Source organism: Neolamprologus brichardi, unplaced genomic scaffold (genome assembly GCF_056152115.1).
Source record: "Neolamprologus brichardi isolate AB-2024 unplaced genomic scaffold, ASM5615211v1 NODE_ptg000036l+_length_2141236_cov_1, whole genome shotgun sequence".
Taxonomy (NCBI): Eukaryota; Metazoa; Chordata; class Actinopteri; order Cichliformes; family Cichlidae; genus Neolamprologus; species Neolamprologus brichardi.
The window spans coordinates 555,432-578,727 of record NW_028270138.1 but is presented as its reverse complement, the minus strand read 5'-3'; the positions used below and the strand labels follow the sequence as shown (position 1 = coordinate 578,727).

The 23,296-nt window shown below is 42.8% G+C and overlaps 1 protein-coding gene across 3 annotated transcripts in view; it reads left to right on the top strand.

Annotated features, from left to right (window-relative positions):
• Window positions 1-23,296, top strand: part of grik2 (glutamate receptor, ionotropic, kainate 2) — a 350,278-nt gene that overhangs the window by 111,958 nt on the left and 215,024 nt on the right. For all 3 annotated transcript variants that reach the window (XM_087837590.1, XM_087837588.1, XM_087837589.1), the window contains exon 5: window positions 16,030-16,211. In XM_087837590.1, the coding sequence (XP_087693716.1) occupies window positions 16,030-16,211 (182 nt within the window). The remainder of the gene's footprint in view (window positions 1-16,029; window positions 16,212-23,296) is intronic.

Below are 23,296 nucleotides of genomic sequence, written 5' to 3'. Positions count from 1 at the left end.
CAACATTATAGAGCACGTGACCAGCAACAGGGTCGGGTGGGGGGTGAGGAGTAATCCCAGGAAACACAGCAGCCATCCTGCCACTGCGCCGACTCTCCAGCGTGGGCCCAGACCCGCCTCGTGTTCCCAGGAGGCAACAAGCATCGAAGGCATTGGAAGGGGAGGGGGGATGTGTGAGTGCTTCTCAGTGTAAGTGTATGTGTGTGCTTGTCCATAGTTCAGCTGAGACAGTGTCCTCCACCCTGCCAGGCTAAGTAAAGAGTCAACACACAGTCGTTATCAGGGAGTTCTTGTTCGGCTCCAGCCTTGAGCCCACAGCTGGCGCCGAGGGGATATCTGCTTTATGATGTTGATGTTGTTGATGTTGTTGATTTTTCTTTTATGCGAGCAGCTCATGAGAATTTCAAAGCTGTTCTTTAACACGATGTTATTCCATCCTGTCAATGCGAGGGGCACTGATCACAGATCAAATAGTAAAAGAAAAGAGAAACAAATAACGGTCATTTTCATTTCTCATAGCATAGGATTAGGCTTATTATTAATGATGACTTATGTTATGTTATGTTATTAATGATGAATTTATGTTAGATTGTGAATTATGCTATTGTTTTGGTATGCTGCTGTTGGTATCCAAGTTATACCTGAATTTAACCAACCAATCACAGCAGATGGCCCCGCCCCTCCCTGAGCCTAGTTCTGCTGGAGGTTTCTTCCTGTTAAAAGGGAGTTTTTCCTTCCCACTGTCACCAAAGTGCTGCTCATAGGGGGTCATATGATTGTTGGGTTTTTCTCTGTATGTATTATTGTAGGGTCTACCTTACAATATAAAGCACCTTGAGGCGACTGTTGTTGTGATTTGGCGCTGTATAAATAAAATTGAATTGAATTGAATTTGACTAACAGCATTATTAATAGAATGTCTTTGTTTTTCCTATTTTCTAATATAATAATGATGACATTGTAAATAAGTGGAAACCTCATGCTCTCACAGTCCTAATGGCAGTATGATGATTCTTCAAAGCTCCTGCTTTGAAACACTGGACTTTACCTCATGAAAGATAAAAACTCGGTGACCAAGAAATCTTTTAACACACAAAGCTTAATTCTGGCTATAAAGTTGCTGGATAAATATAATTATCCTTTGTCAAAACGTGACTCCCTCACTGTGGGAACAGCTTTGTTATTAAAATTAAAACATTTGTGTCTGCAGCACATTCACTCAGGCTGGGTAGGAGTCAAAAACTGGCAGTGATTACAAACACAAAGACAAGCAGTCCATGCAGAGGTCACACGTACAGAGACCAAAACGAAACAGCAGTGAAAAGTAACTGGACACTGAAAAACCTAAAGCAACGTGGCGACCCAGGGTTACAATCAGCCACAAAAGAGAAAGACCTGACAAAGGCAACAAATAAACTGAGAGGAAAGACTGGTGATTAGAAAATAAATAAGAAAATGACTTCAACCTCGACCTGGAATACTTAAAGCTTTTATAAAGTCACTGAGTCAACACTTTCTAAGACATTTGTTTTCTTATATGCTGGGACCTCTTGTTTAGGTGTAACAGGTTTTCAGTGCAGGTTAGGGTTTGGTCCCGCTCAGATAAATGATCTCCAATCACAGCGCAGCTCGTAAAGATGAAAACACATACAGATCTGAGTTTGGTGAACTTTGTTAGTAACAAATGACAGTAAAAAAGTTAATGACAAAACATGAAAAATATTCACTAATAACAAAGCAGAAAAACAGTCATACTCAGATTTTTACACTCTCGTTGCTCTCGCTGTGATCTAATGTTCAGTACATGATAAGGGGATGTCCTGAGGATGCCATTGGTTGTCTCTGGTGATGTAACCACGAATAGGAGGAAAAGCGTCTGCCTGATGCTGGTGAAACATCACAGTACACTGGTCTAGTTTTCTTTCCAGCTGTTTAAAACTCTGGATGAGAAAATCTGTCACAACAGGCTTTCACTGACGTTGATGGAGATGCTACAGTTTTTCTTATGCAGCCTTTCCTGGTACGAAGTGTTCTTCTCTCTGCTGCACCAGCCTTCCCTTGTCTTTAAGACTCCTTGAAATGTCATCTTCTTCAACATTGAGGGGACAAGAGGACACAGTGTTAGGTCATGTTACTGCATGGTTTCTAAAATAACTGGCAGGAAGTAACCAGGTAGTTAGAAAGGGACCTACATGTGCTTAGAGTGACTGCACTTGAAAGGAGACACATTTATCCACTGATTTACATCACTTCACCTGGGTACGTTCTTTGAAGCTGGATGAAGACTGCTCCTTCCCTCAGTCCAATTCTAGTTTTGCAGACCGGTTGCTCTCTGAGGTCACAGTCAGCAATTGTAGCAGCAGACTAACAATTAAAATCAATTTCTTCCATTGTTTTTCTCCTTTTTTATAATAACTATGTACAACATGCATCCATCTATCCGTCCATTTTCTTCCCCCTATCCGGGGCCAGGTCACAGGGGCACCAGCCTAAGCAGAGAAGCCCAGACCTCCCTCTCCCCAGCCACCTCCTCCAGCTTGTCCAGGAGAACACTAAGGCCTTCCAAGGCCAGCAGAGCGATACAATTTCTCCAGTGTATCCTGGGTTTGCCTCGGGGCCTCCTCCTATGTACATGCTTTTGTAAAAAGAACATTAAACTCTACGACTCACAACTATTTCTTCTTTAGCTTTGGATGGTTTACCTGCTGCCTCTGACGATGGATCAGATGCCCTTTTGGGGAAGTATAGTATTTTTCTCTGCTTTGCCAAAACCTCTACAGAGCCTGTCAAGAGAAAAATATCTGTCAGCATAGAAGATATGAAATCTATATATTTCGTTGAACAGCACTGAACAAACTTTGGTCAGCTGATTTCCTCTGTGCAGTGCAGAAGAGCATCAGTCAAGGTGGTGAGATGGACTCATCATTTGTGGTAGTTCTTCTGAAGAAAGACCAAACCACTTCATCTGCAATTACAGCCAGCACCAGGCTGATACAATTATACCAAATATCACATTACTTTGTATGAATAAATAATAAACAAGAAATAAACTTTGGAGATGCTGAGCAGGTGGTTCCATCATCAAACTGTAGACAGCCTCTTTGTTGGAAGATAAATGCCTACAACAGGACTGATTCTCCATCATAGATCTATAAAGTGTGTCAAGTTGTGGTATTCAGATAATAAGATTTAAGCCAGGGTGACATAGTTTTCCAGATGACCTTTGCAGACTGACATACCTGTGTAAGTATGAGGCTCAACAAAAATCAGACTCTGTAGTAACAGATGAATGAAACTCCAGCTGGGAGATGTAAATTAGCATTTCTGGCTGACTCATCTGGACAGGGACAGTGCAGCAAACTGAAAAGTGTCTCCAAAACAGCCAAAAGTGAACTTAAGACTAGGAATTTAAGGGCTGGGAATTTCACAAATTAGTTTAAAAAAAAAAAAATAACGCATTTAATCACACTTTGCAGGGAACTTTTGTCAATGCACGATTTCCTGATATACCGATTATACTGATGCACACATCAGAGCTAGAAAGAATCAGAAGAAAGCACGTTGCTAGGACTGATTGGAGGCAAATTTCATTTCAAATGACTACCCAACAGAAGCCTTGATAAAAGCGAGGTTTTGTGCAAACTGTGCAAAAAGGAGTTTGCATACCACTGAAGCACTCCAACCTTATCGTACCATCTAAATGCAAAACATCTTGCAGTGAGCACTGTGGGAGCTGTTAGCGCTAGCAGTTCAAGTACCAACAAAAGGTGGCACCAGCCCAAACTTGATGAAATAACTGGCTTCAGGACCAAAATTAGTAAGTCAGCAAAATGGATTGCTCTGAACTGTAGACCACTATCAGTGGTTGAAGTTAGGGGGTTAGAACAGTTACAGTTAGCATCAGGTGATCCGATTCAAATAACATTCAGCAGCTTCATGACACTGAAAAGGAAAATTAGATGCGTTACAGACAGCCCTGCTAATATGGAGGAACTACACCAGGAGCAAACAAGACTGGGGCAGCACAAAGAGCCACTCATACAGGATGTTTCCACATGGTGGAATTCAACGCTGGATATGGTTTCTCTCTACTAAAGAATCAAGAGGCGGCTTTAGACAAACAAAAGCACAAGATAGTCATTTTAACTCCATCAGAGCTGGTAAAACTCCAAAAGCTGTTGACTGTCCCTTGAGCCATGCAGGTAAATAAAACTATTTTTTTAAACTTATTGTTACTGTTCCTTCAAAAAGCTGAGCTTGTTGGCTTGTCTCATGTTCAGTGGTTTTACCTGCTTTGTGCCACCTGCATCACACCAAGGTCTCTCACCTCAAACTACATGGTGAAATTTAAGACTGCCTTCACAAAGGATCTGTCCCAACGTGTAGCTACACTCAACCATCAGTGGCTCCAGATAGCTGCTGTGCCTGACCCACACTTTAAGGATTTAAAGTGTCTCAGTAGGGGAGAGCGAGAACAGGTTTGGACCAGCCTTGAGGCCCTGCTGCAGGAACAGTGTGAAGTTGCCACCACAAAGGAGCCAGCAGAGACAAAGAGCCTCCTCGTCTCTTCATTGTCTTCAGACTGTGATTCAGATGAGGAAGCCCTGTGTAACAGGACTCTGAGTTTGTACAGAGCAGAATCCACCGTCTTTGAGACAGACTGCCTGCTGCAGTGGTGGTCCAGTCGAGCAGGGACCCACCCACAGCTGTCTGTACTGGCCTTCAAGTATTTGATTGGTCCTGCTACTTCTGTCCCATGTGAGAGACTGTTCTCACTTACAGGTCACATAGTAACAAAAAGGAGAGCTCCTCTGAAAATGCGAACAGGCTCGTTTTTCTCAGTAACTGTTTGAAAGAGATGGACAGTAAATAAGCATGGAGGTATTGTGAATCCAATGGGTTTGTTGTTTTTTGCACTAAAATGTTCTTGCAATCTCGCAAAGGTTTTAGCCGCATTCTTCGGAGGCCGCCAGCTTGAAACCGACCGGGAGGTCGAGGCACGATGTGCCGGGAGAGCGGTGTTCCTCCCGGCTGTAGTAGGTCTTGACCTCCCGTTAGCTTCGAGATGGTGGGTGTCAGATCTCCGAAAACGTCGGAGCACTTTTGCAAATATGTGATGTCTTGTAAACTGAGCACATATCTGACGTTTATACAACTACATTCACGCCTCAAAATATCTTAAAAGTGTATTTTGTGACCCAGAAAGAGTAATATTACAACCAAGTAGCTGCCGCCATTGTTGGAATTCAACTTTTGCGAGATCTCGCAAAACTTTTGCGAGATCCAGAGTTTGTTTTGCGAGATCTCGCAAAAGTCTGTCTTAATTCTTTTTTTCTCCCATGTCCCCTGCGGGGCTCCGTAGAAATACATTCCCCCCCCCCCCCCCCCCCCCCCCCCACCCCCCCAGATATTAAATGAGCTTGAGTTTACAATATTCATGTCCATGTCTACTATTTATTCTGTCGTCCACTAAAACCCTTTTAAATAAAAAAAAAACATTTGCACTTTGGGGCTAATTTTATTGTGGGATTAAATGCGATTAATCGAGATTAATTAATTACAAAGCCTTTATTTTTTTTAATCGAGTCCCACCCCTACTTAATACATATTTAATTTGGTCAAGCAATACAAATATATCTGGTGAGAAAACACAAAAAATCTTCTGCATGCAGCCTGGTAGTACATGAGGGAAGGCTGTCAGAGAGACCCTGACTAAATGAAGGACATGACTTTATATATATATATATAAATATATATATATATATGTACACACAAATGAGGTAATCAAGGGAAGTTGACACAGGACAGTGATGATACTTAGCTGAAACTAATCAAGATAATCCCACACAATGAGTAAAACTAAAGACGAGATGGAAGAGACACAAGATAAACGGGAATTAACTAAACATAGAGGCAGGACACTAGGACAAAGCTATTTGACAGAGAGAAATACTGGGCAAGACCTGGAATAGCTGTTTTAAAGCTGTAACTTAACATGTGAATGTCAGGTAAACAGTCCCATGAGTCTTTGGATTAATGGCTCCTCCCCTTAGCCCACTACTTAGCCCCCACCTGAAGGGGTTAGTTGTCCCTGACAACCCCATGACCCTACACAAAGTGTTTCAAATGTCTGGGGGCCTGCCTTAGGCGAGCAGGCCGATTGAGGCCAGCAGAGGGAGAGTCATTCTGATCAGGACATGAGGTACAGCTGGCACCCCTTTCCCCAACAGCAGGTGAGGCAAGTGGGCGATATGGTGAGAGTCTGTCCTGGTGCAACACTACCATGTGCCCCTAGCCAGGCATGCGTACCAAGTACACCACCTCAGATAACACTGTCATGACTTCCGTAGGCTCTTGCCAATGACTGCAAAGTTCAGGGTCCATTTCTTGCTCACCAGCAATCTCAGGCTCAGGGCCTAAACACCAAGTCCACTGGTGTTTAGAGCTCCTGCAAAAACATTAGGGCAGCAGGTGTGCAGTGACTGGACTCTTGGACAGCAATTCTGTAGGACCAAAGGGCCAGTCTCAGTCACGTTGGTGTTGGCTGGTTAGGATGGCCAGTTGGGTAGCCAGGGTGTGGTTGAGCCACTTGACCAGGCCATCACTTTAAGGGAGGAGCAGTGTTTCCTTGTCTTCTCCAACCCAAGCTGCTGACAGACCTGCCCAAAGGCCTTAGATTCAAAGTTACACCCCTGGTCACTGTGGAGCTCAGCAGGGACCCTAAGGTGGATACATTTCTCCTCCACCAGCTTCTCCACTGTTGTAGCTGCACTTTGATCTGGCACTGTGTACACCTCAAGCCAATATGTGAAATAATCCATGGTCACCAGTACATACTGGTTCCCCAACTCAGCAATGGTGAATGGCCCCAAAATATCCACTCCTATTCATTCCATAGGGGCCCTCACCAAATACTGCTGCAGGAGAGCAAAGGAGCATTGAGTTGGTCCCTTTTGTGCTGTACAGATATCACAGCAGTGCACGTCCAACTCCACATCTCGTTGGCACCCAGGCCAGTAAAGCCACCCACTGAGACAATGTAGGGTCTTGGCATTAGCATAGTACCCTGCTCCCACTGAGCCATGAACAAGCTTGAGCACCTGGGGACGTAGCGAATGGGACACCAGCAATTGTAGGAGGTCTCTACCCTGTCCAGGGGCCTGCCACCTCTGATACATGAGGCCTTTATGAAGCTCAAGGTTGTGGTAGGCCCTCATTAGCCTCCTGCTGCTGCCTCAGTGCTGTTTGACCTCATTCCTCCTGTCATTGGGAATAATGACACTCAACTGCTGCACAGGAACGTCTGGAGAATGCATCAGCATTGCCATGCCCCTGGCCTGCTCGATATCCTTGGAGCACTTCCAACCAGCGGGGCACCTGGCCTTCTGGGTGCTTGAAGTTTAAGAGGTTAGGGATGCATCGTCAATGTGGAGGAGGAAGCGGCAGCCATGCAAGTATGGACGGAAGTGCTGTTACGCCAGAACTACAGCGAGCAGCTTGCGCCGAGTAATGCAGTAGTTTTTTTCGGCTCAACCCAATGCACGGCTGAAATAAGCCACAACACATTCTCCATCTCCAGTCTGCTGGGACAGGACAGCCCCAATGCCTACATTGCTGGCATCTGTGTTCACAATGAAGGACTGTTGGGCGTCAGGGTAGGCCAGAACTAGGGCTTTTGTGAGCGCCTCCTTTAGTTGGGAAAAGGCCGCAGTGCAGGTATCACATCAGTTGAAGTGCTGGCCATTGTTAGTCAGGTGGTGGAGGGGGCTGGCAATGGTGGCAAACCCTTTGATGAACTGGCATTAGTATGATGCCAGGCCTAGGAAGCTCTGATGCTCTCTGATGTTCAAAGTGGTTGGCTCGTCCTGGACTGCAGCCACCTTAGCCCGGTTAGTGGCTATACCTTGAGCACCGACCACATGGCCCAGGAAGGTGGCCTCTCTTGCCAACAGCTAAGAATTTGTTGGGTTAAGCCGCAGCTTGCTGAATGGCAGTGAAGACCTCGCTCAGCTTGGAGAGTATTCTGTCAATGTCATTGGCGTGCAGCAGGTCATCCGAGTACACAACACAACGGCTGCGAGGAATATTCACGAGCACTCTCTCCATCACTCTCTAATGTGCCACTGGAGCATTGCAGAGTCCGAATGGCATGACTCTGAACCGCGATAGTCCCTGTCCAATGGTAAAAGAAGTCTTTGGTTTTGCTTCAGGGGCTAGCTCCACCTGCCAATAGCCACTGCGTAGGTTGAGGTAGCTGAAACGGTGGAACTGGCAATGTAGTCCAAAGCATCATCTATCCGTAGGTGATAATTTACACAGAACCCCCAGCTGCCGTCCTTATTCCTCACCAAGACCACTGGGGCTGCCCATGGGCTGTCAGAGGGCTCAATAAATTCAGCAGCAGCCATCTCTGCCAACTGCCGTTTTGAGAGCGGCAGTCGGTTGGGATGCAGGCGGATGGGTTGGGCAGAGCTGGTGTCAATAGTGTGCTGGACCAACAGTGTCTCTCTGCAGTCTTTGTCAGTGGCAGCAAAGATGTCTATGTTGTTGTCCAGGTGGCCACTCAACCGGTGGCATTAGTCAGTGGTGAGGCCTGTGCTGCTGTGCTGCCATAGGTCATGGACAGCATGGGTTGTTTCAGTCGAGGGAGAGTTGTCGGACCTGGATGTTGGGGCTGAGGTGAACAGTGGCGATATAGGGTCACTGGTGGTAGTTGGTGTGGTGCCAGTGTCCAGTGTCTGTTGGGTGGCAGCTGCCTGGAGACTGGCTTGTCTGTCTTTGGTCCTCTCCTTTTTCTTTCTCTGGCCGCACTGGAGGACCAAAGTCTCCAGTCCAGGTTGTTCGCTTCAATGTGTCAACGCAGCCCCCCCAGCAGGTCAGCAGATCAAGTCTAATAATGGTCTTGGATGTTGGCGAGCAAGAAGTTCCACCAGTTCCATGTCCCTCACTCGGATTTGCAGTGGTTTCCTCCCTCACATGTCAGTCTTCTCTCCAGTCACTGGGTGTTGGTGTTGGTGTGTGACCAGCCTACTGCAAGTGGGCCAAATGTGCCCGGGAGTACACCAGGTTGTATCAGGGGAATGGTGGATCCTGTGTCTACCAGGACCCGATAAGGCCGGTCATCAATACAGCAGTGCAGATAGAGCCATTTGACATGACTGATTTGGCCAATGTGCATCCTCCTTGGAGGGGAGCAGGCAGTTGGAGTGGTGATCCCCTCACTAGACCACTCCACTGTCATTTCCCTGTGGCTGAGTGGCTCTGGCTTTCTGTGTTGGTGCTGGGTCACGAGCTATGTGACCAGGCTATCAGGCTATCACACCGATAGCAATGGTTTGTTGGTCAACGAGTATGTCTTCGGAATGATGGGAGTTGAAGCTGACAGACCTCAGCTATTTCCTCCTCCTCCTCACAATCTGCTGCCCTAATGTAAGAGTGGTAAGGGAGGACTCTTTATTGGTTAGGTCTTGATGAGAGTGCCAATTTGGCCCGTTCAGCCTCATTAAAGGCCTCACAGAGGGACTGAGGCATGGCAAGGTGGACATGTTGGCACAGCCGCTCTGGGGTAAGCCCTTGCAGGAAAGCATGTAGACTGAGTTCCTCCTGGGCAGCCAGGGGGAACTCTGGGTAGCCACGTTGGGCGTGCAACTGCACATCCGCTGCAAAGGTGCACAAACTCTCCTTCCTGACAATTATGTTTGTCCAGCTGCTTCCTGCTCTGGTCAGTGAAACACTGCTGCCCAAATCTACTCTCCAGTGCCATGATGAGGGCCTGGAGCTTCCGCTGTTCTGCTGGGGCTAGGTCGAGAAGCACTTGTAGTACATTTCGATGCCAGGGCAAGGTGTGTGGCAGCTTCTTCATCACTTTATGCTCTGTTAGATTCCTGTAACAAATGAGGATGTCATCTAAGTACACAAAAACAAACAGATTTAAGAAAGTCATGGAGCACATTGTTGATGAGTGCTTGAAAAACAGCTGGGGCATTAGTGAGGCCAAATGACATTACAAGGTAATCAAAATGCCAGAGAGGTGTATTAAATGCAGTTTTTCACTCATCCCCCTCGTGAATCTGGACCAGGTGGTAAGGATTGTGCAGGTAGAGTTTGGCAAAAATGTCAGAGCTGATCTTATGAGGGGGAGAGGATACTTGTTTTTTACTATAATCCGATTGAGTCCCTGGTAGTTGATGCAGGACCGGAGCATCTTGTCTTTCTTTACTACAAAGAAGAATCCGGCGCAGACGAGCAATTACTTTTGGGAATATAGTGTAAATACTGTGGGGGTGGCTGTGGCTCAGGTCGTAGAGCAGATCAGCTACTGATTGGAAGGTTGGTGGTTCGATTCCTGGCTCCCCCAGTCTGCATGCCAAATATCCTTGGACAAGATACTAACCCCAAATTGCTTAATGTTTATTAGTTGCACTTGAGTTTAGAAGTGCTTATATGAATGGGTGAATGAGGCATGTTGTATAGAGCGCTTTGAGTACTCTGGCAGAGTAGAAAAGCGCTATATAGAATCAGACCATTTACCATATACTACAAATGTCATCTGTGTCCAGATTTGGTTTATATGCAAACTACAAAGAGCACAGAGATGTTTTCATACGGCACTCAGGTCTGCCAAGGTTAGTCTCTAAAACAACTGATCACATATAATGTGAGGGTTGCTATTCCTAAAGCTCTGATAAGGTCAACTTCAAACTGGACAGACTGGATATTTCCATCCATCCACACTTTTCTGGGTTCAGATGTGCAGCTATCTAAGTAGAGACCCTCCTGTGTCTCTGTGTGCATCTTTTTTTTCTATACTTGTTGCTTTCACATTTTTGCAGCCAGCTCCTGTTGAGGATGTAACCCAGTGTGAACTTTCCCTATCACTTTCACATGAAATACATTCATTTTTTCTCAATTACAATCACATGGCCAATCTATAGATTTGTTTTTTTGTATTTGATTTTCTCATAGCCATAGTAACAGGAAAAAGCTCCATAATGTGGTTTAGGTACAATATACCCACTAGTGTTTCTGTAGCCAGCATTGGTTGTCTTGCATTGGTTAAATGGAACATGGCCAGTGTCTCACAGGTCAACACTCTGTTATCATTAGTGTGTGACATCATGTTTGACTTAATGAAAGCTAGCAATTGGTTGCTGAAGCGCCTGCAAACTGCTTTCCCACCGAGCACTGCACTCATGCACAAACAAACAATGCCACAGGGCAAACAGCTGGAGACAGTAGGCTGCGGGCACAGACCCAGAAGACTGCTGCACCAGTTTAGACCAAATATTATGGTATATTTTCAGATGCGATAACCAGCACTGGTCTATTTTTTTAAATATCTCATGGTCTATGAAATGTGTGATTAACAATACTCTAACTAGTTACATGAGAGCAGTTTTATTTTCACATATTAGTAACACAGCACATTTGTTCTATACATTAACTTGTTATTCTTTAGCTTTCAGGACTTGTTCCAGTGTACAGTTGAATAGTCATAACAACAACAACAATATTACTTCTACTAATAATAATAATAACACTGAATAATTAAACACTCCTCCATTTAAAGCAAAGAAAAAAGTTCAAGATACAGTTAAGGAAGAATCATTTTTACAAAATAACTTTTCCTTAATGAGCAATGAGACCAAAGTAAAGTAAGAACGTAGTCAGAGTATGATAATGAAAATAGCTCCATATTAAAACAGTTGTGCGGTTGAATATAGGTCCATGGGGACTTCCAATATTTGTGACAGATCACAAATTAGAATGGAGCTATTCTGGTTTTTCCTTTTTTGTGCAGGTGTCACAGAGATTTGATCAAAATGTGACTATTTATAGCATGAACACAACACAGACCCAGGTTAGTTTTAATTTATTTATTTTTCTCTAAATCCACTTTTTATTATAGCATTTAGTTATATTCTGTGATTTAGTTTAGTTTATCTAGTGTATCGTCAAAAAGTAGATGCATAGACTGTTGTTGGTTCCCCACATTAAGTTTGAATGTGCATGCATGAAAAAATTCCACCCTCATTTTCCAGATCTGTATTCTGTGCCACTAGCCATCCTATTATCACATGCTTTTTGATATCTGAATAAGAAGTGTGCCAGACATCGACTCTGATTTAGTTCATGATGGCACGTTGCCAGCACACAGCACAGACTGAGTCGAGCCAACAAGTCTGCACTATAACGACGCCCTGTATGCAGCACAGCTCACTCCCAGTCCAATCATACTATGAACATCTCTTTGTTTCAGTAGTTAAAATGTAGCTCAGCAAAAAAAGAATAATATCTAAATATCTCAAGCTAAAAAGAAAATTCATGTAAATAAGACACTGACTAATTAAAGCAGCTCAGTGTAGCGGTACAATGTAGTGGACAGTGCAGTGCAATAACATGGCTTGAAGGTAATGTATGTTAACAGCTGAGATTCAAATAAAATGTTAAAGTGAGAGGACAGAGAATGCTCTGCCAGACAGATGTGTGGCATTGTAAAGAGGCATTTCATGAAATATGAAAGATCTCCTCAATATGCCCCCATGCTGAAAAAGTCTCTTAGAAAAGTGCACCACTGCCTGTCAGGTAAGTAGTGTGGAGGGTCATCGAAATGATCTATGTTCAGGGACCTTCTACACCACCACTTGGTTAGAAGAAGGGGAGAACACCAAGGCTTTGTAGTAGCAGCATACTGAAAAAAAGCTTATGTATATCTAACTGACTCCAGGCTGCTGGCTCCTCCCCTATCCATCCATGGCCTGGTGATGTCTGACCTCCATCCTGCAGCAGACCTGAGGTTTCTTTACCTTCATTTTTATGCCATGCTACACCTGCTCCATGGGTCTTCCTTGTCCCCAGACCTGAAGGCTATCATCTTTCTATTTAGCACTGGTCACTGTTGATTCAGGGCTTGTTGTTCAATTCAATTCAATTTTATTTATATAGCGCCAAATCACAACAAAAGTCGCCTCAAGGTGCTTCATAGATACAGAGAAAAACCCAACAATCATATGACCCCCTATGAGCAGCACTTTGGTGACAGTGGGAAGGAAAAACTCCCTTTTAACAGGAAGAAACCTCCAGCAGAACCAGGCTCAGGGAGGGGCGGGGCCATCTGCTGTGATTGGTTGGGGTGAGAGAAGGAAGACAGGATAAAAGACATGCTGTGGAAGAGAGACAGAGATTAATAACAGATATGATTCAATGCAGAGAGGTCTGTTAACACATAGTGAGTGAGAAAGGTGACTGGAAAGGAAAAACTCAATGCATCATGGGAATCCCCCGGCAGCCTACGTCTATTGCAGCATAACTAAGGGAGGATTCAGGGTCACCTGGTCCAGCCCTAACTATATGCTTTAGCAAAAAGGAAAGTTTGAAGCCTAATCTTAAAAGTAGAGATAGTGTCTGTCTCCCGAATCCAAACTGGAAGCTGGTTCCACAGAAGAGGGGCCTGAAAACTGAAGGCTCTGCCTCCCATTCTACTTTTAAATACTCTAGGAACAACAAGTAGGCCTGCAGAGCGAGAGCGAAGTGCTCTGATAGGGTGATATGGTACTACAAGGTCATTAAGATAAGATGGGGCCTGATTATTTAAGACCTTGTATGTGAGGAGCAGGATTTTGAATTCTGGATTTAACAGGAAGCCAAAACAGGAGAAATATGCTCTCTCTTTCTAGTCCCTGTCAGGACTCTTGCTGCAGCATTTTGGATTAACTGAAGGCTTTTCAGTGAGTTTTTTGGACATCCTGATAATAATGAATTGCAGTCGTCCAGCCTGGAAGTAATAAATGCATGAACTAGTTTTTCAGCGTCACTCTGAGACAGGATATTTCTAACTTTAGAGATGTTGCACAAATGGAAGAAAACAGTCTTACATATTTGTTTAATATGTGCGTTGAAGCACAGAGATGAGTCCACTGTCAGAGGCCATAAGAAGATCATTTGTAACCTTCACTAAAGCTGTTTCTGTGCTGTGATGAACTCTGAAACCTGACTGAAACTCTTCAAATAAACCATTCCTCTGCAGATGATCTGTTTGCTGTTTGACAACTACTCTTTCAAGGATGTTGTTCACAGGCAACATACAGTTCCAGTGGCATTTTTGCTAAATTTAATATAGTCTGTGATCCATCCAGTCAAACAGATGATATCTTCTCCACATGTAGATTCAAAGCAGTCCTGAAGGGTCTTTAAGGCTCAATTGTCAAACTCGCAAAACCTTTATGGATACAGGCTGTCATTAAACAAGAAGCCAACAATAACAACGACTAATGAGAATTGCCTCTGCAAGTAACGTGGAGGTATTGTAAAAGCTATCAGTGCAATATTGCAGAAATGTTCCTTCATAGTAACATATCCAGGATTGCATGACTCTCAGTAACTAACAGTACAGTTTTAATCTTTTGTTCCTGCCACTGAACATCTGAAGCGAGGTGCTGCTGCACTGTGGAAGCAGCCATGTTTCTGTGAAGCACATATATACGCCCAGTCATCTCATTGTCTCACATTCCCAAAGGTTCCCTCTTACTTCTTTGCTTAACTCCAGCCCTGCAGCCCCTTCTTCAGGATAGCAGCCTAATATTTGTTGTTGTTTACACCAGGTTGTACAGGCGGGGAACAGAGAGAAAGAAAGAAAGCAGGTCATACATATTAAATGAAGTAATTTGGCATAACCAAGCACAAAATGTACTTGGTTCATGTTCAGAAGAATCATGGTTGTGGTTGAAAGAAACCAACATCGACTGGACTGGAAACCGCCTGTAACTGGTTCAGATTTATCTAAGCAGCTGTAACCATCAACCCAGATGCCTCTAACACAAGGTGCTACCTTACAGTTGTGACCAGGGATGGTTTATTTCCATGCTGATGTCTGCTTTTACTGACACAATAAAGTCTGTTATCATACCAAAGCCAAGCGTCCTGTCTGAAACTGTGCTGAGTCAGCGTATAGCACTTTAACACTCAGCTCTTTCTGTCCCTGTTAGCTAACCCTTCACACCGAGGGGTTAATGCTGGTGTCCTTCTAATGAGGAGTGATCGACTCTGAGTATACGTTACCATTAATGTTTATTAAAAACTTGTTTCTACCATGATATCTTGCAGATTTGCTCTGTTTCAGTGAAAAAGCTTTTCTCTTAAGTAAACTCTTTACTCCACAGAAACGTTCATCAGTACTTGACAAAGTAAACTGATAAAAACACAACAAAACTAAAGTTTGAGTGAATAACTACCAGACTTTGCTGTTATGAGTTGCATGTAGTAAAACTCCGGGTTACTTCCACAGTACAGAGACAAGCAGTTAGTGCTGCTTGTTTGATTGGTGCCTGTGAATGTGATGGTGAATGATTGTCCGGCTCTCTGTGTCAGCTCTGCAACAAGCTGCTGATCTGTCAGCTCCCTGCCCGTCATCCGATGGGAGCTGGGTGAGGCTGGACTGGATAAGTAGGAGAGCATGCATGGATGGGTGATAATAATTATAATAAATCATCTACCAAAGTAATAATGAAGAACACAAAAGTGCCCCAAAACTTCAGGCAACAACAACAAAATCCTGAAAACATGTTTTCATTACGTGAAAAACAACAGATGTTTATGCTTCAGTTGAAAACTGGTTGACATGTATGACATTTATGATTTCATTCATGATGCACGAAGACTGTGACACGCAGTACTGATGTGTATGAATATATGTGGTGTTTGGATTAAAGTATACTGATCCTGCTGTGATGTGGGCTGATGCACCGTGAAAGACAGAGAGAAACACAACGATGCTGAAAGAAAAAGATCTTGAAGAGAAATGCACGACATTACAATGAACTGCCAATAGAAACATCCCTGCAGCTTTCTTATTCTTGCTCTGATTATAACTGCTGCCAAATGAATTAGGTAAAGTTGTAACCACAGTTATTGTGGAAAGATACAAACATTTAAAATGTCCTTTTGGAAAATAGATCGTCCTCATGGACGTCCGCAAATAGCGGAGGAACAAAACTGTTCAAATGTGTGTTGTCTTTCTGCTTTTTCTCACAGGTCTGATTCGTTTGCAGGAGCTTATAAAGGCACCTTCACGGTACAACATCCGGTTAAAGATCCGGCAGTTGCCTGCAGAAACCAAGGATGCAAAGCCACTCTTAAAGGAGATGAAAAGGGGAAAGGAGTTTCATATTATCTTTGACTGTGGCCACGAAATGGCTGCTGGGATACTGAAGCAGGTACGAATATTTGTTGTTGTATTTTGTCCTCTTCCAAATAAAATAACCAGAAAAACTCTCAGTTCCTAACCAGCTGAGTAACAGCTGGACAGTTTAAAATAAGTCTGTCCTGCAATTTCAGCTTGTATGTTGTGATGGACGAGCAGTGAAGCAAAGTCAGGCACAGGAGTCGAAAAACAAACTTAAATTAAACCAAAAAATCTAAATCTTGGGCCCATAAAACTGAACTCAACAAACAACAAACTGACCTACCCCAACAAGACAAAGGGGAAACTTAAATACTGATCAGCCCACAAAGACACAAAAAGGGGGAAAACTGAAACTATCCTGAAAGGTTGATTCTGTTCATCTGGATGTTTTCAGTGGGAGAATCATCATCATCAGGTGACTTCTTCAGTCTCAGCTGACTGCAGGTTTGTTGATAGAGTAACATAGTGTACACTCTTAAGTGCCAGGAGCATTCTCAGGATTTATACATCGGAGAAACCAAACAACCTCTGGGAAGCGGATGGCACAACACAGAATCAAGGAAATGACCTCACAGTGTTCATTCAGTGGTGCTAGTTTCAGTCATTGTGCAAATAAAGTAAGAATACAGAATAATGTGATTGTAGAAATAAATCAATTCTTTACTATCCTGTAAATTAAATCCTATATTTAAAGAAAGACAAATATAAGTGTAGTGTTATGTAAGAGTCTCTATTGTAGCGCCGTGATGTTTGGTAGATGTGTGGCTGTAACTGCAGCCATTACAATGTAAACAATAGTTTATTTTGATAAAACTGTATTGATGTTTGTGAGCCGGTTCCAGTATTTCCACACTTCAAATTCTTTGCATTGCTTTTGGGCAGTGTTGCATTAGGATAAAGCTGTAGTCCTGGGCGACCGGTTACAAGCTCATCTTGTAACCGAAAGGTTGCCGGTTCGATCCCCAGTTCTGTCTGTCCTGGTCGTTGTGTCCTTGGGCAAGACACTTCACCTACTGGTGATGGTCAGAGGGGCCGATGGCGCGATATGGCAGCCTCGCTTCTGTCAGTCTGCCTCAGGGCAGCTGTGGCTACAACCGTAGCTGCCTCCACCAGTGTGTGAATGTGAGAGTGAATGAATAGTGGAATTGTAAAGCGCTTTGAGTGTCTAGAAAAGCGCTATATAAATCCAATCCATTATTATTATTATTATTATTATTATTATTATTATTATAGTTTGGGCATCTGCAAACCACTGTTGCAATGCAGCAACATCTGTGAGATGGTCATCTCAGTGGAGGGAGGCGGGAATGGTGGAAAACCACTTCCTCTCTTTCCACCTCCAGGCTCGCTAGCCTGCGACAGCAGACCCATTCCACAGTTCCACTCCACAAACTGCCAGAGTGGGTCATTTTCACTGTGTCAAACTTCTCTAGAAGAAGTTTGGTTGTTTGTCTAGTTTGTAAGATTTGACAAAAAAAGCATTTAAGATGAAGTTTTATTGTTTTGCTTTGTAAACGTAAAATGTATTTTAGACCCAATAATAAGCAACAGGTATGACAAACAACACTAAGCTACACTTACTTAAATGAAACTTTTAAATTATTTCATTTTGAAGAAGTTTGGATAACTTATAGTATCCAAATGAGTTAAAATAAAGTAGGTATTGAAAAGAACTGTGAAACATGTCATTAGCTACATTTGGCCTACAGTTTTCTTGGCTACAAGAAATACAAAATAAGAAACATTTTAATACATTTTTAATCAGTTATAGAAGTGAAACAGTGAAGGTTTATCACACTGTCCACCTCTGCCTCCTCTTCACTGGACCTGTAGCCTTTCTTTAGGTCTGAGACTCTGCTCCAGTGTAGTTTGCACAGTCTGGACTCTGCTCAGTTCAGCTGAGCTCACGCCTCTGCTGTCGACAGCTAGCAACCTCCTCTACATGTCCTATCATCAACTCTGCTCTGGTTCAATATTTCAACCCTCACTCAGTCAGCCCTGTAATATTTATTCATCTCTTATCTAACTGCAGTCTCCTGTTATCATGTTTCTTTATCCACTCTGAGGAATCACAGCCAAAAAACTTCATTTATGATTATATTGTATTAAAGCACTGGTTGACCCCCCCGTCCAGGAAGCCACAGTCTGCGGTCAATCAGCTGCGGCCAACTTCCCAAAAGAGAGGGCAATCTGTCTTATCAGTTTGAGTTTAATATGAGAATATTTAACATTCAAAATAAAGATTCAGTTCAAATTCAGATGTGCGCCTATCTGACGGGTTAAAAGCAGTCAGGGAAGCTGCTCGTTTTGCAGACATCAGCTTTTGTACCGATATGTCAGCAGTAATTATTCAATCAGTGAAACACTAAAGATTCTACTAACAGTGTTGTGAAGGTTACTTTTAAAATGTATTCCATTACAGATTACAGATTACATGCCCCAAAATGTATCTGTAATGTATTCCGTTACGTTACTCAATGAGAGTAACATATTCTGAATACTTTGGATTACTTAATATATTATCATGCTGTTTACAACTACATGAATGTACTATTGCTGTGATTTATTACTGTTACTGAAGGTCCGCGGCTCCGAACCGTAGTAAAGGGACCTCTGGCTAATACGGTGGGTTCTGTGTCGGCTCGTAGCTGAAAACTAGCTTTACTTTGTTGTCTGGGTCAACTTTGCTAGCAGAGACAGAGAGAGGCGTTGAAAGGCTGCTCCAACGGAACTTATTGTTTCAGAGGAAAACACAAACACGGTGTACAGTCGAGTCTTAATAGCTTACTTACAGCTGGGCTCGTCAGGCTCTCTTCTTGGCTGCAGTGGTTATTATTATATTTACATGCTTCCAGCTCCCGTTTCTGCTCGATGACAGCTCGTACTTTTCCTTTTTCTCCCTCCCTCGCTCACAGACACATAACGTGTATGGCAGTCCATTCTCCCTGCAGCACGGACTACACTGCCCATGATGCTACATTCTTTAGAGCTATACCTGTAGCATTCTGCCTGTTAGCTTAGCACAACAACAACAAAAAGGCCTCTCTCACCCAGGAAACACGCAGAGAGAGAGCGTCACCCTGTAACCATGGCAACCGTAACGCTGCCGCCTGGAACAACAGAACGTAGCTGTCAAACAAAACCCAAACAGTCCTGACCCGCCACAATATGAAACAGGGAAGTACCGCCGTGTAATCCATTTATTTCAACAAAGTAACTGTATTCTAAATACCACCTTTTTAAACGGTAACTGTAACGGAATACAGTTACTCATATTTTGTATTTTAAATACGTAACGGCGGTACATGTACTCTGTTACTCCCCAACACTGTCTACTAATCAAACCCAACTCTCTTATATATTTATCTATCAGTGACATCCAGCCAGCACTGGACCAATGTGTCCAAACTGCAAATGAATCGCGCAGGAGCGAAGCCGCTGCTCCCGCACTGACTGTACTGCAGTCATTTCTTCTTTTACTGTTATGCTGTTTTGTGGATCACAAGGTTTACTTAAACACACACACACAAAGTAACTCCACCACAGTGCCTATTTCGGGTCACTTTTGCCGGTCCAAGCCCGGGTAAAGGAGCAGGGTTGGAATTGTGACATTAAAAAAACAATAATTGCTAAAAGAAATTTAATTTGTAGTTTAAAGGACGTTTTTAGCTCATCCTTACATGATGTTATGTTTCTCTACTACAACGTAGGTTGAAATCACATTAGCATGAGCAATTATGCAAAGTAGGCAATGACATCATTTAGCGGTTTTCCTTACTGAGGAGTTGGCAACACTGCGAGGGAGGAGGAAGGTAGTGACATGCCATATCGGTTATCCTTCTGCAATGAGAAGCAAAAATTTCCAGCTTACTTGGTTAATTTAAGTCAACTCAAATAACCTGAGTTAATCAGCTTTGTGATAAAAAGTATGGTGACTGACTTAAACTGAGTTCTAATAACAAGTTGATAAAAACTGAGTTCAGTCTACTTAATGTGTTTAATTAAACAGAATATTAGATTTTACAGTGTAAAAACAGCCTGGTGCTGTCGGCATCTTAAAGCAGCTGTTAATATAAATAACACAGAATTGAATTAAACTGCAGGACTGCGGTGACTCACTTAACAAGCATTCATAATTCTCCTGCCTGAAAGATTTATAAAATATTGAGGACGACACGATTCACTTCCTGTTCTCCGTCACTCTCCCAGGGTTTTTAATCAGTGTCATGCTGCTAGATTGCTGGGGAAGGTCAAGGTTGCCTTTCATTAATAATGTCAGAAAGAATCACTGCTAATGACAAGTAATGGAAGGTTTGAGCTGATATTCATTACGTGACACACCAATCAGTTATAAGTACTCATAGCAATCAAGGTGTCCAAATACCTGTGCAACCAAATACTTCCAGTTTGTGTTTTTGGGTTGAAAAAGCAGAGACGTGGTGTTTAGAGACAGTGTGTCTCAACCTTTCTGACAACCCGACACGTACGGGATAAGTTTGTCCTGGATCACCTGGAGCTTTCTTTAGGAGCCTTCCCAGCTTTGACAAATGTCCAGTTATGTTAGTTTTTGGTTGTTCTTGCGTTTTTCAATTGATTGCTACAAGAGAAAACATGTGATTGGACTGTTATTTAAATCTAAGTTAATATAAATGTAATGTAAGTGATCAGCGACTCTTCTTATAATCATGTTAATACTGATGTGTAACAGCTATTTTCATTTCATTGAATGTGTTTTTCTGTTAGTTTGTTTTCTTTTCCCCAAAGAAAAAAGTTTCTGGCACTGTCATGACAGGATGCAGGATTTTGTATGTGAGTCACCACTGAGGCTGTGCTGGTTTTCAGACTGCGCTGTGGAGAGTTTCTCAAGGTTTCTCGCCTGTTAGCAGCATCATCCCTTCTGTCCCCTTATGCATCCTCTGTGCACAGCTGTAGTCTGTGCTTTGTTTATGTACCGGAGTAGGTCATCCCAAATGGAGTATGCAGTCATCACCACACAGACACATACAAGCAGCTCCTGATGGTCCAAACCCAACAGCCACACAGTTTGGATCATAACAGAATAATACAGAGTAGGGGTTCGTTTTTTGGAAACACATTACCTTTGTAAAGGTGTTATTACCACTGCTGAACTTTGTTTCCTAGTAGAGTGTATGGCTGCTACAGGCAGACGAGGCTGAGTCATACTGAGTATCAGCATGACAGGAGTCTGATTTTCATGTTAACTTCAGCATAAAATAGAAAATGGAGTTGATGCAAACCAAATTTTCCCCGCTGACCAGATTTTGTTATATTTAAAAAAACTAAATAATATAATTTTATATATATTAAATAAATTATTATTTATTTAGTGCCAGATCACAACAATAGCTGCCTCATGGTGCTTGATACTGTAAGGTAAAGACTATGATAATACAAAGAAAACAAAAAAAATGAAAAAATCTGAGCAAAGAAGAGACACTCAGTCCGTTGTGGGAAGTTTTAAACCCAATGTTAAAAGTAGACCTAAAAAGTTCCACAGAAGCAGACCTGGAGGCTGAACCCATGTGGAAAAGAAATAGGAAAGACTTGCATCAGCCTTAGCGTGCTTCATATAGTGAATCTTATAAGGCTTATATGATTCACTCCTTTCTCATTACTTTCATATAGTGATTTAGGAAGTATCCAAAACATACAAGTTTCATTTATATAATTTTTTCAAGGGATCTCGTATCTGTTTTCACTCTTGTGTGCTTTTCATACAAGTTTCAGACACGACAGATACAAACTGTATTTTTTAGATTTATAGATCTTTTCCATGTGGGAAGGCTCTGCTCCCATTCTACTTTTAAAAGCCCGAGGAAGCAGAGCAGTCTGAAAGTGCTCTGTGGTGGTGATCCAGTACAGTGAGGTCTTTAAGATAAGGTGGGGTTGATTATTCAAGACCTCATAGGTGATTATAAAAATGTAAATTTATCAGGGAGCCACTGAAGTACGAACAAAATATGCTGCAGCATTTTGGATTAGCTGAAGGCTTTTCAGGGAGTTTTTAGGACTTCCTGATAATAATGAATTGCAGTAGTCCAGCCTGGAAGTAATAAATGCATGAACTAGTTTTTCAGCGTCACTCTGAGACAGGATATTTCTAACTTTAGAGATGTTGCGCAAATGGAAGAAAGCAGTCTTACATATTTGTTTAATATGTGCGTTGAAGGACATGTCCTGGTCAAAAATGACTCCAAGGTTCCTCACAGCGTTACTGGAGGCCAAGGTAATGCCATCCAGAGTAAGAATCTGGTTAGATACCAAGATTTTCAGGGCCGAGTACAATGACCTCAGTTTGATCTGAACTAAGAAGCAGAAAGTTAGTGGCCATCCAGGTCTTTATGTCTTTAAGACATTCCTGCAGTTTAACTCATTGGTGTGTGTTATCTGGCTTCATGGACAGATAATTTAGGAGTAATCAGGATGCTACAACACCAGGCAGACGCTGCAAAGAAAGCCCTTACAACATGTGGTTATCCCAACTGGGCCTTCATCAATTCAGTGAATATGGAGAGAACAGAAGGTCTGACACCAGCTTGGGGAAAAAAGACGAATGGAACAACAATTAGGTTTTGAGATCCCTTTCTAGGCCCTTAATGCCCACTCACATTTAGCATAAGATGATCTCAATAGGTCACATGATGGGATGAGGTAAGGGCTCACAGTGGTTTCACCTCAGACCTCTGCTGAGAATCACCCACACCTTCATTACAACGTGGCTTATGTGATGAGACAAATTCTCAAAAGTGGGTCAACGACCCTCTTAACCTCCTAGGACCTGCGTCCACATATGTGGACATCACATTTTGGGTTATTTAGACCAAAATACTCAATTATGTTCTACATGGGACTGATATCCACTTACGAGGACATTATATGCTACTGTTAAACAAATATCCTCAAATGTGGATCTGATTTTTCTTAAAAACAAAAATAAGGTAAAAAGAAAAATCTGGTAATTCTTTGTTTTACATTAATCGGGTCCCAATCAGCCCAAATATCAAAGAGAGATTAAAAATGCTGCTGTGGAAGAGTTCGGGTCTCAGGAGGTTCAGGGACAATCCCCATAGGATTTAAATACGTTGGACTCTCCAC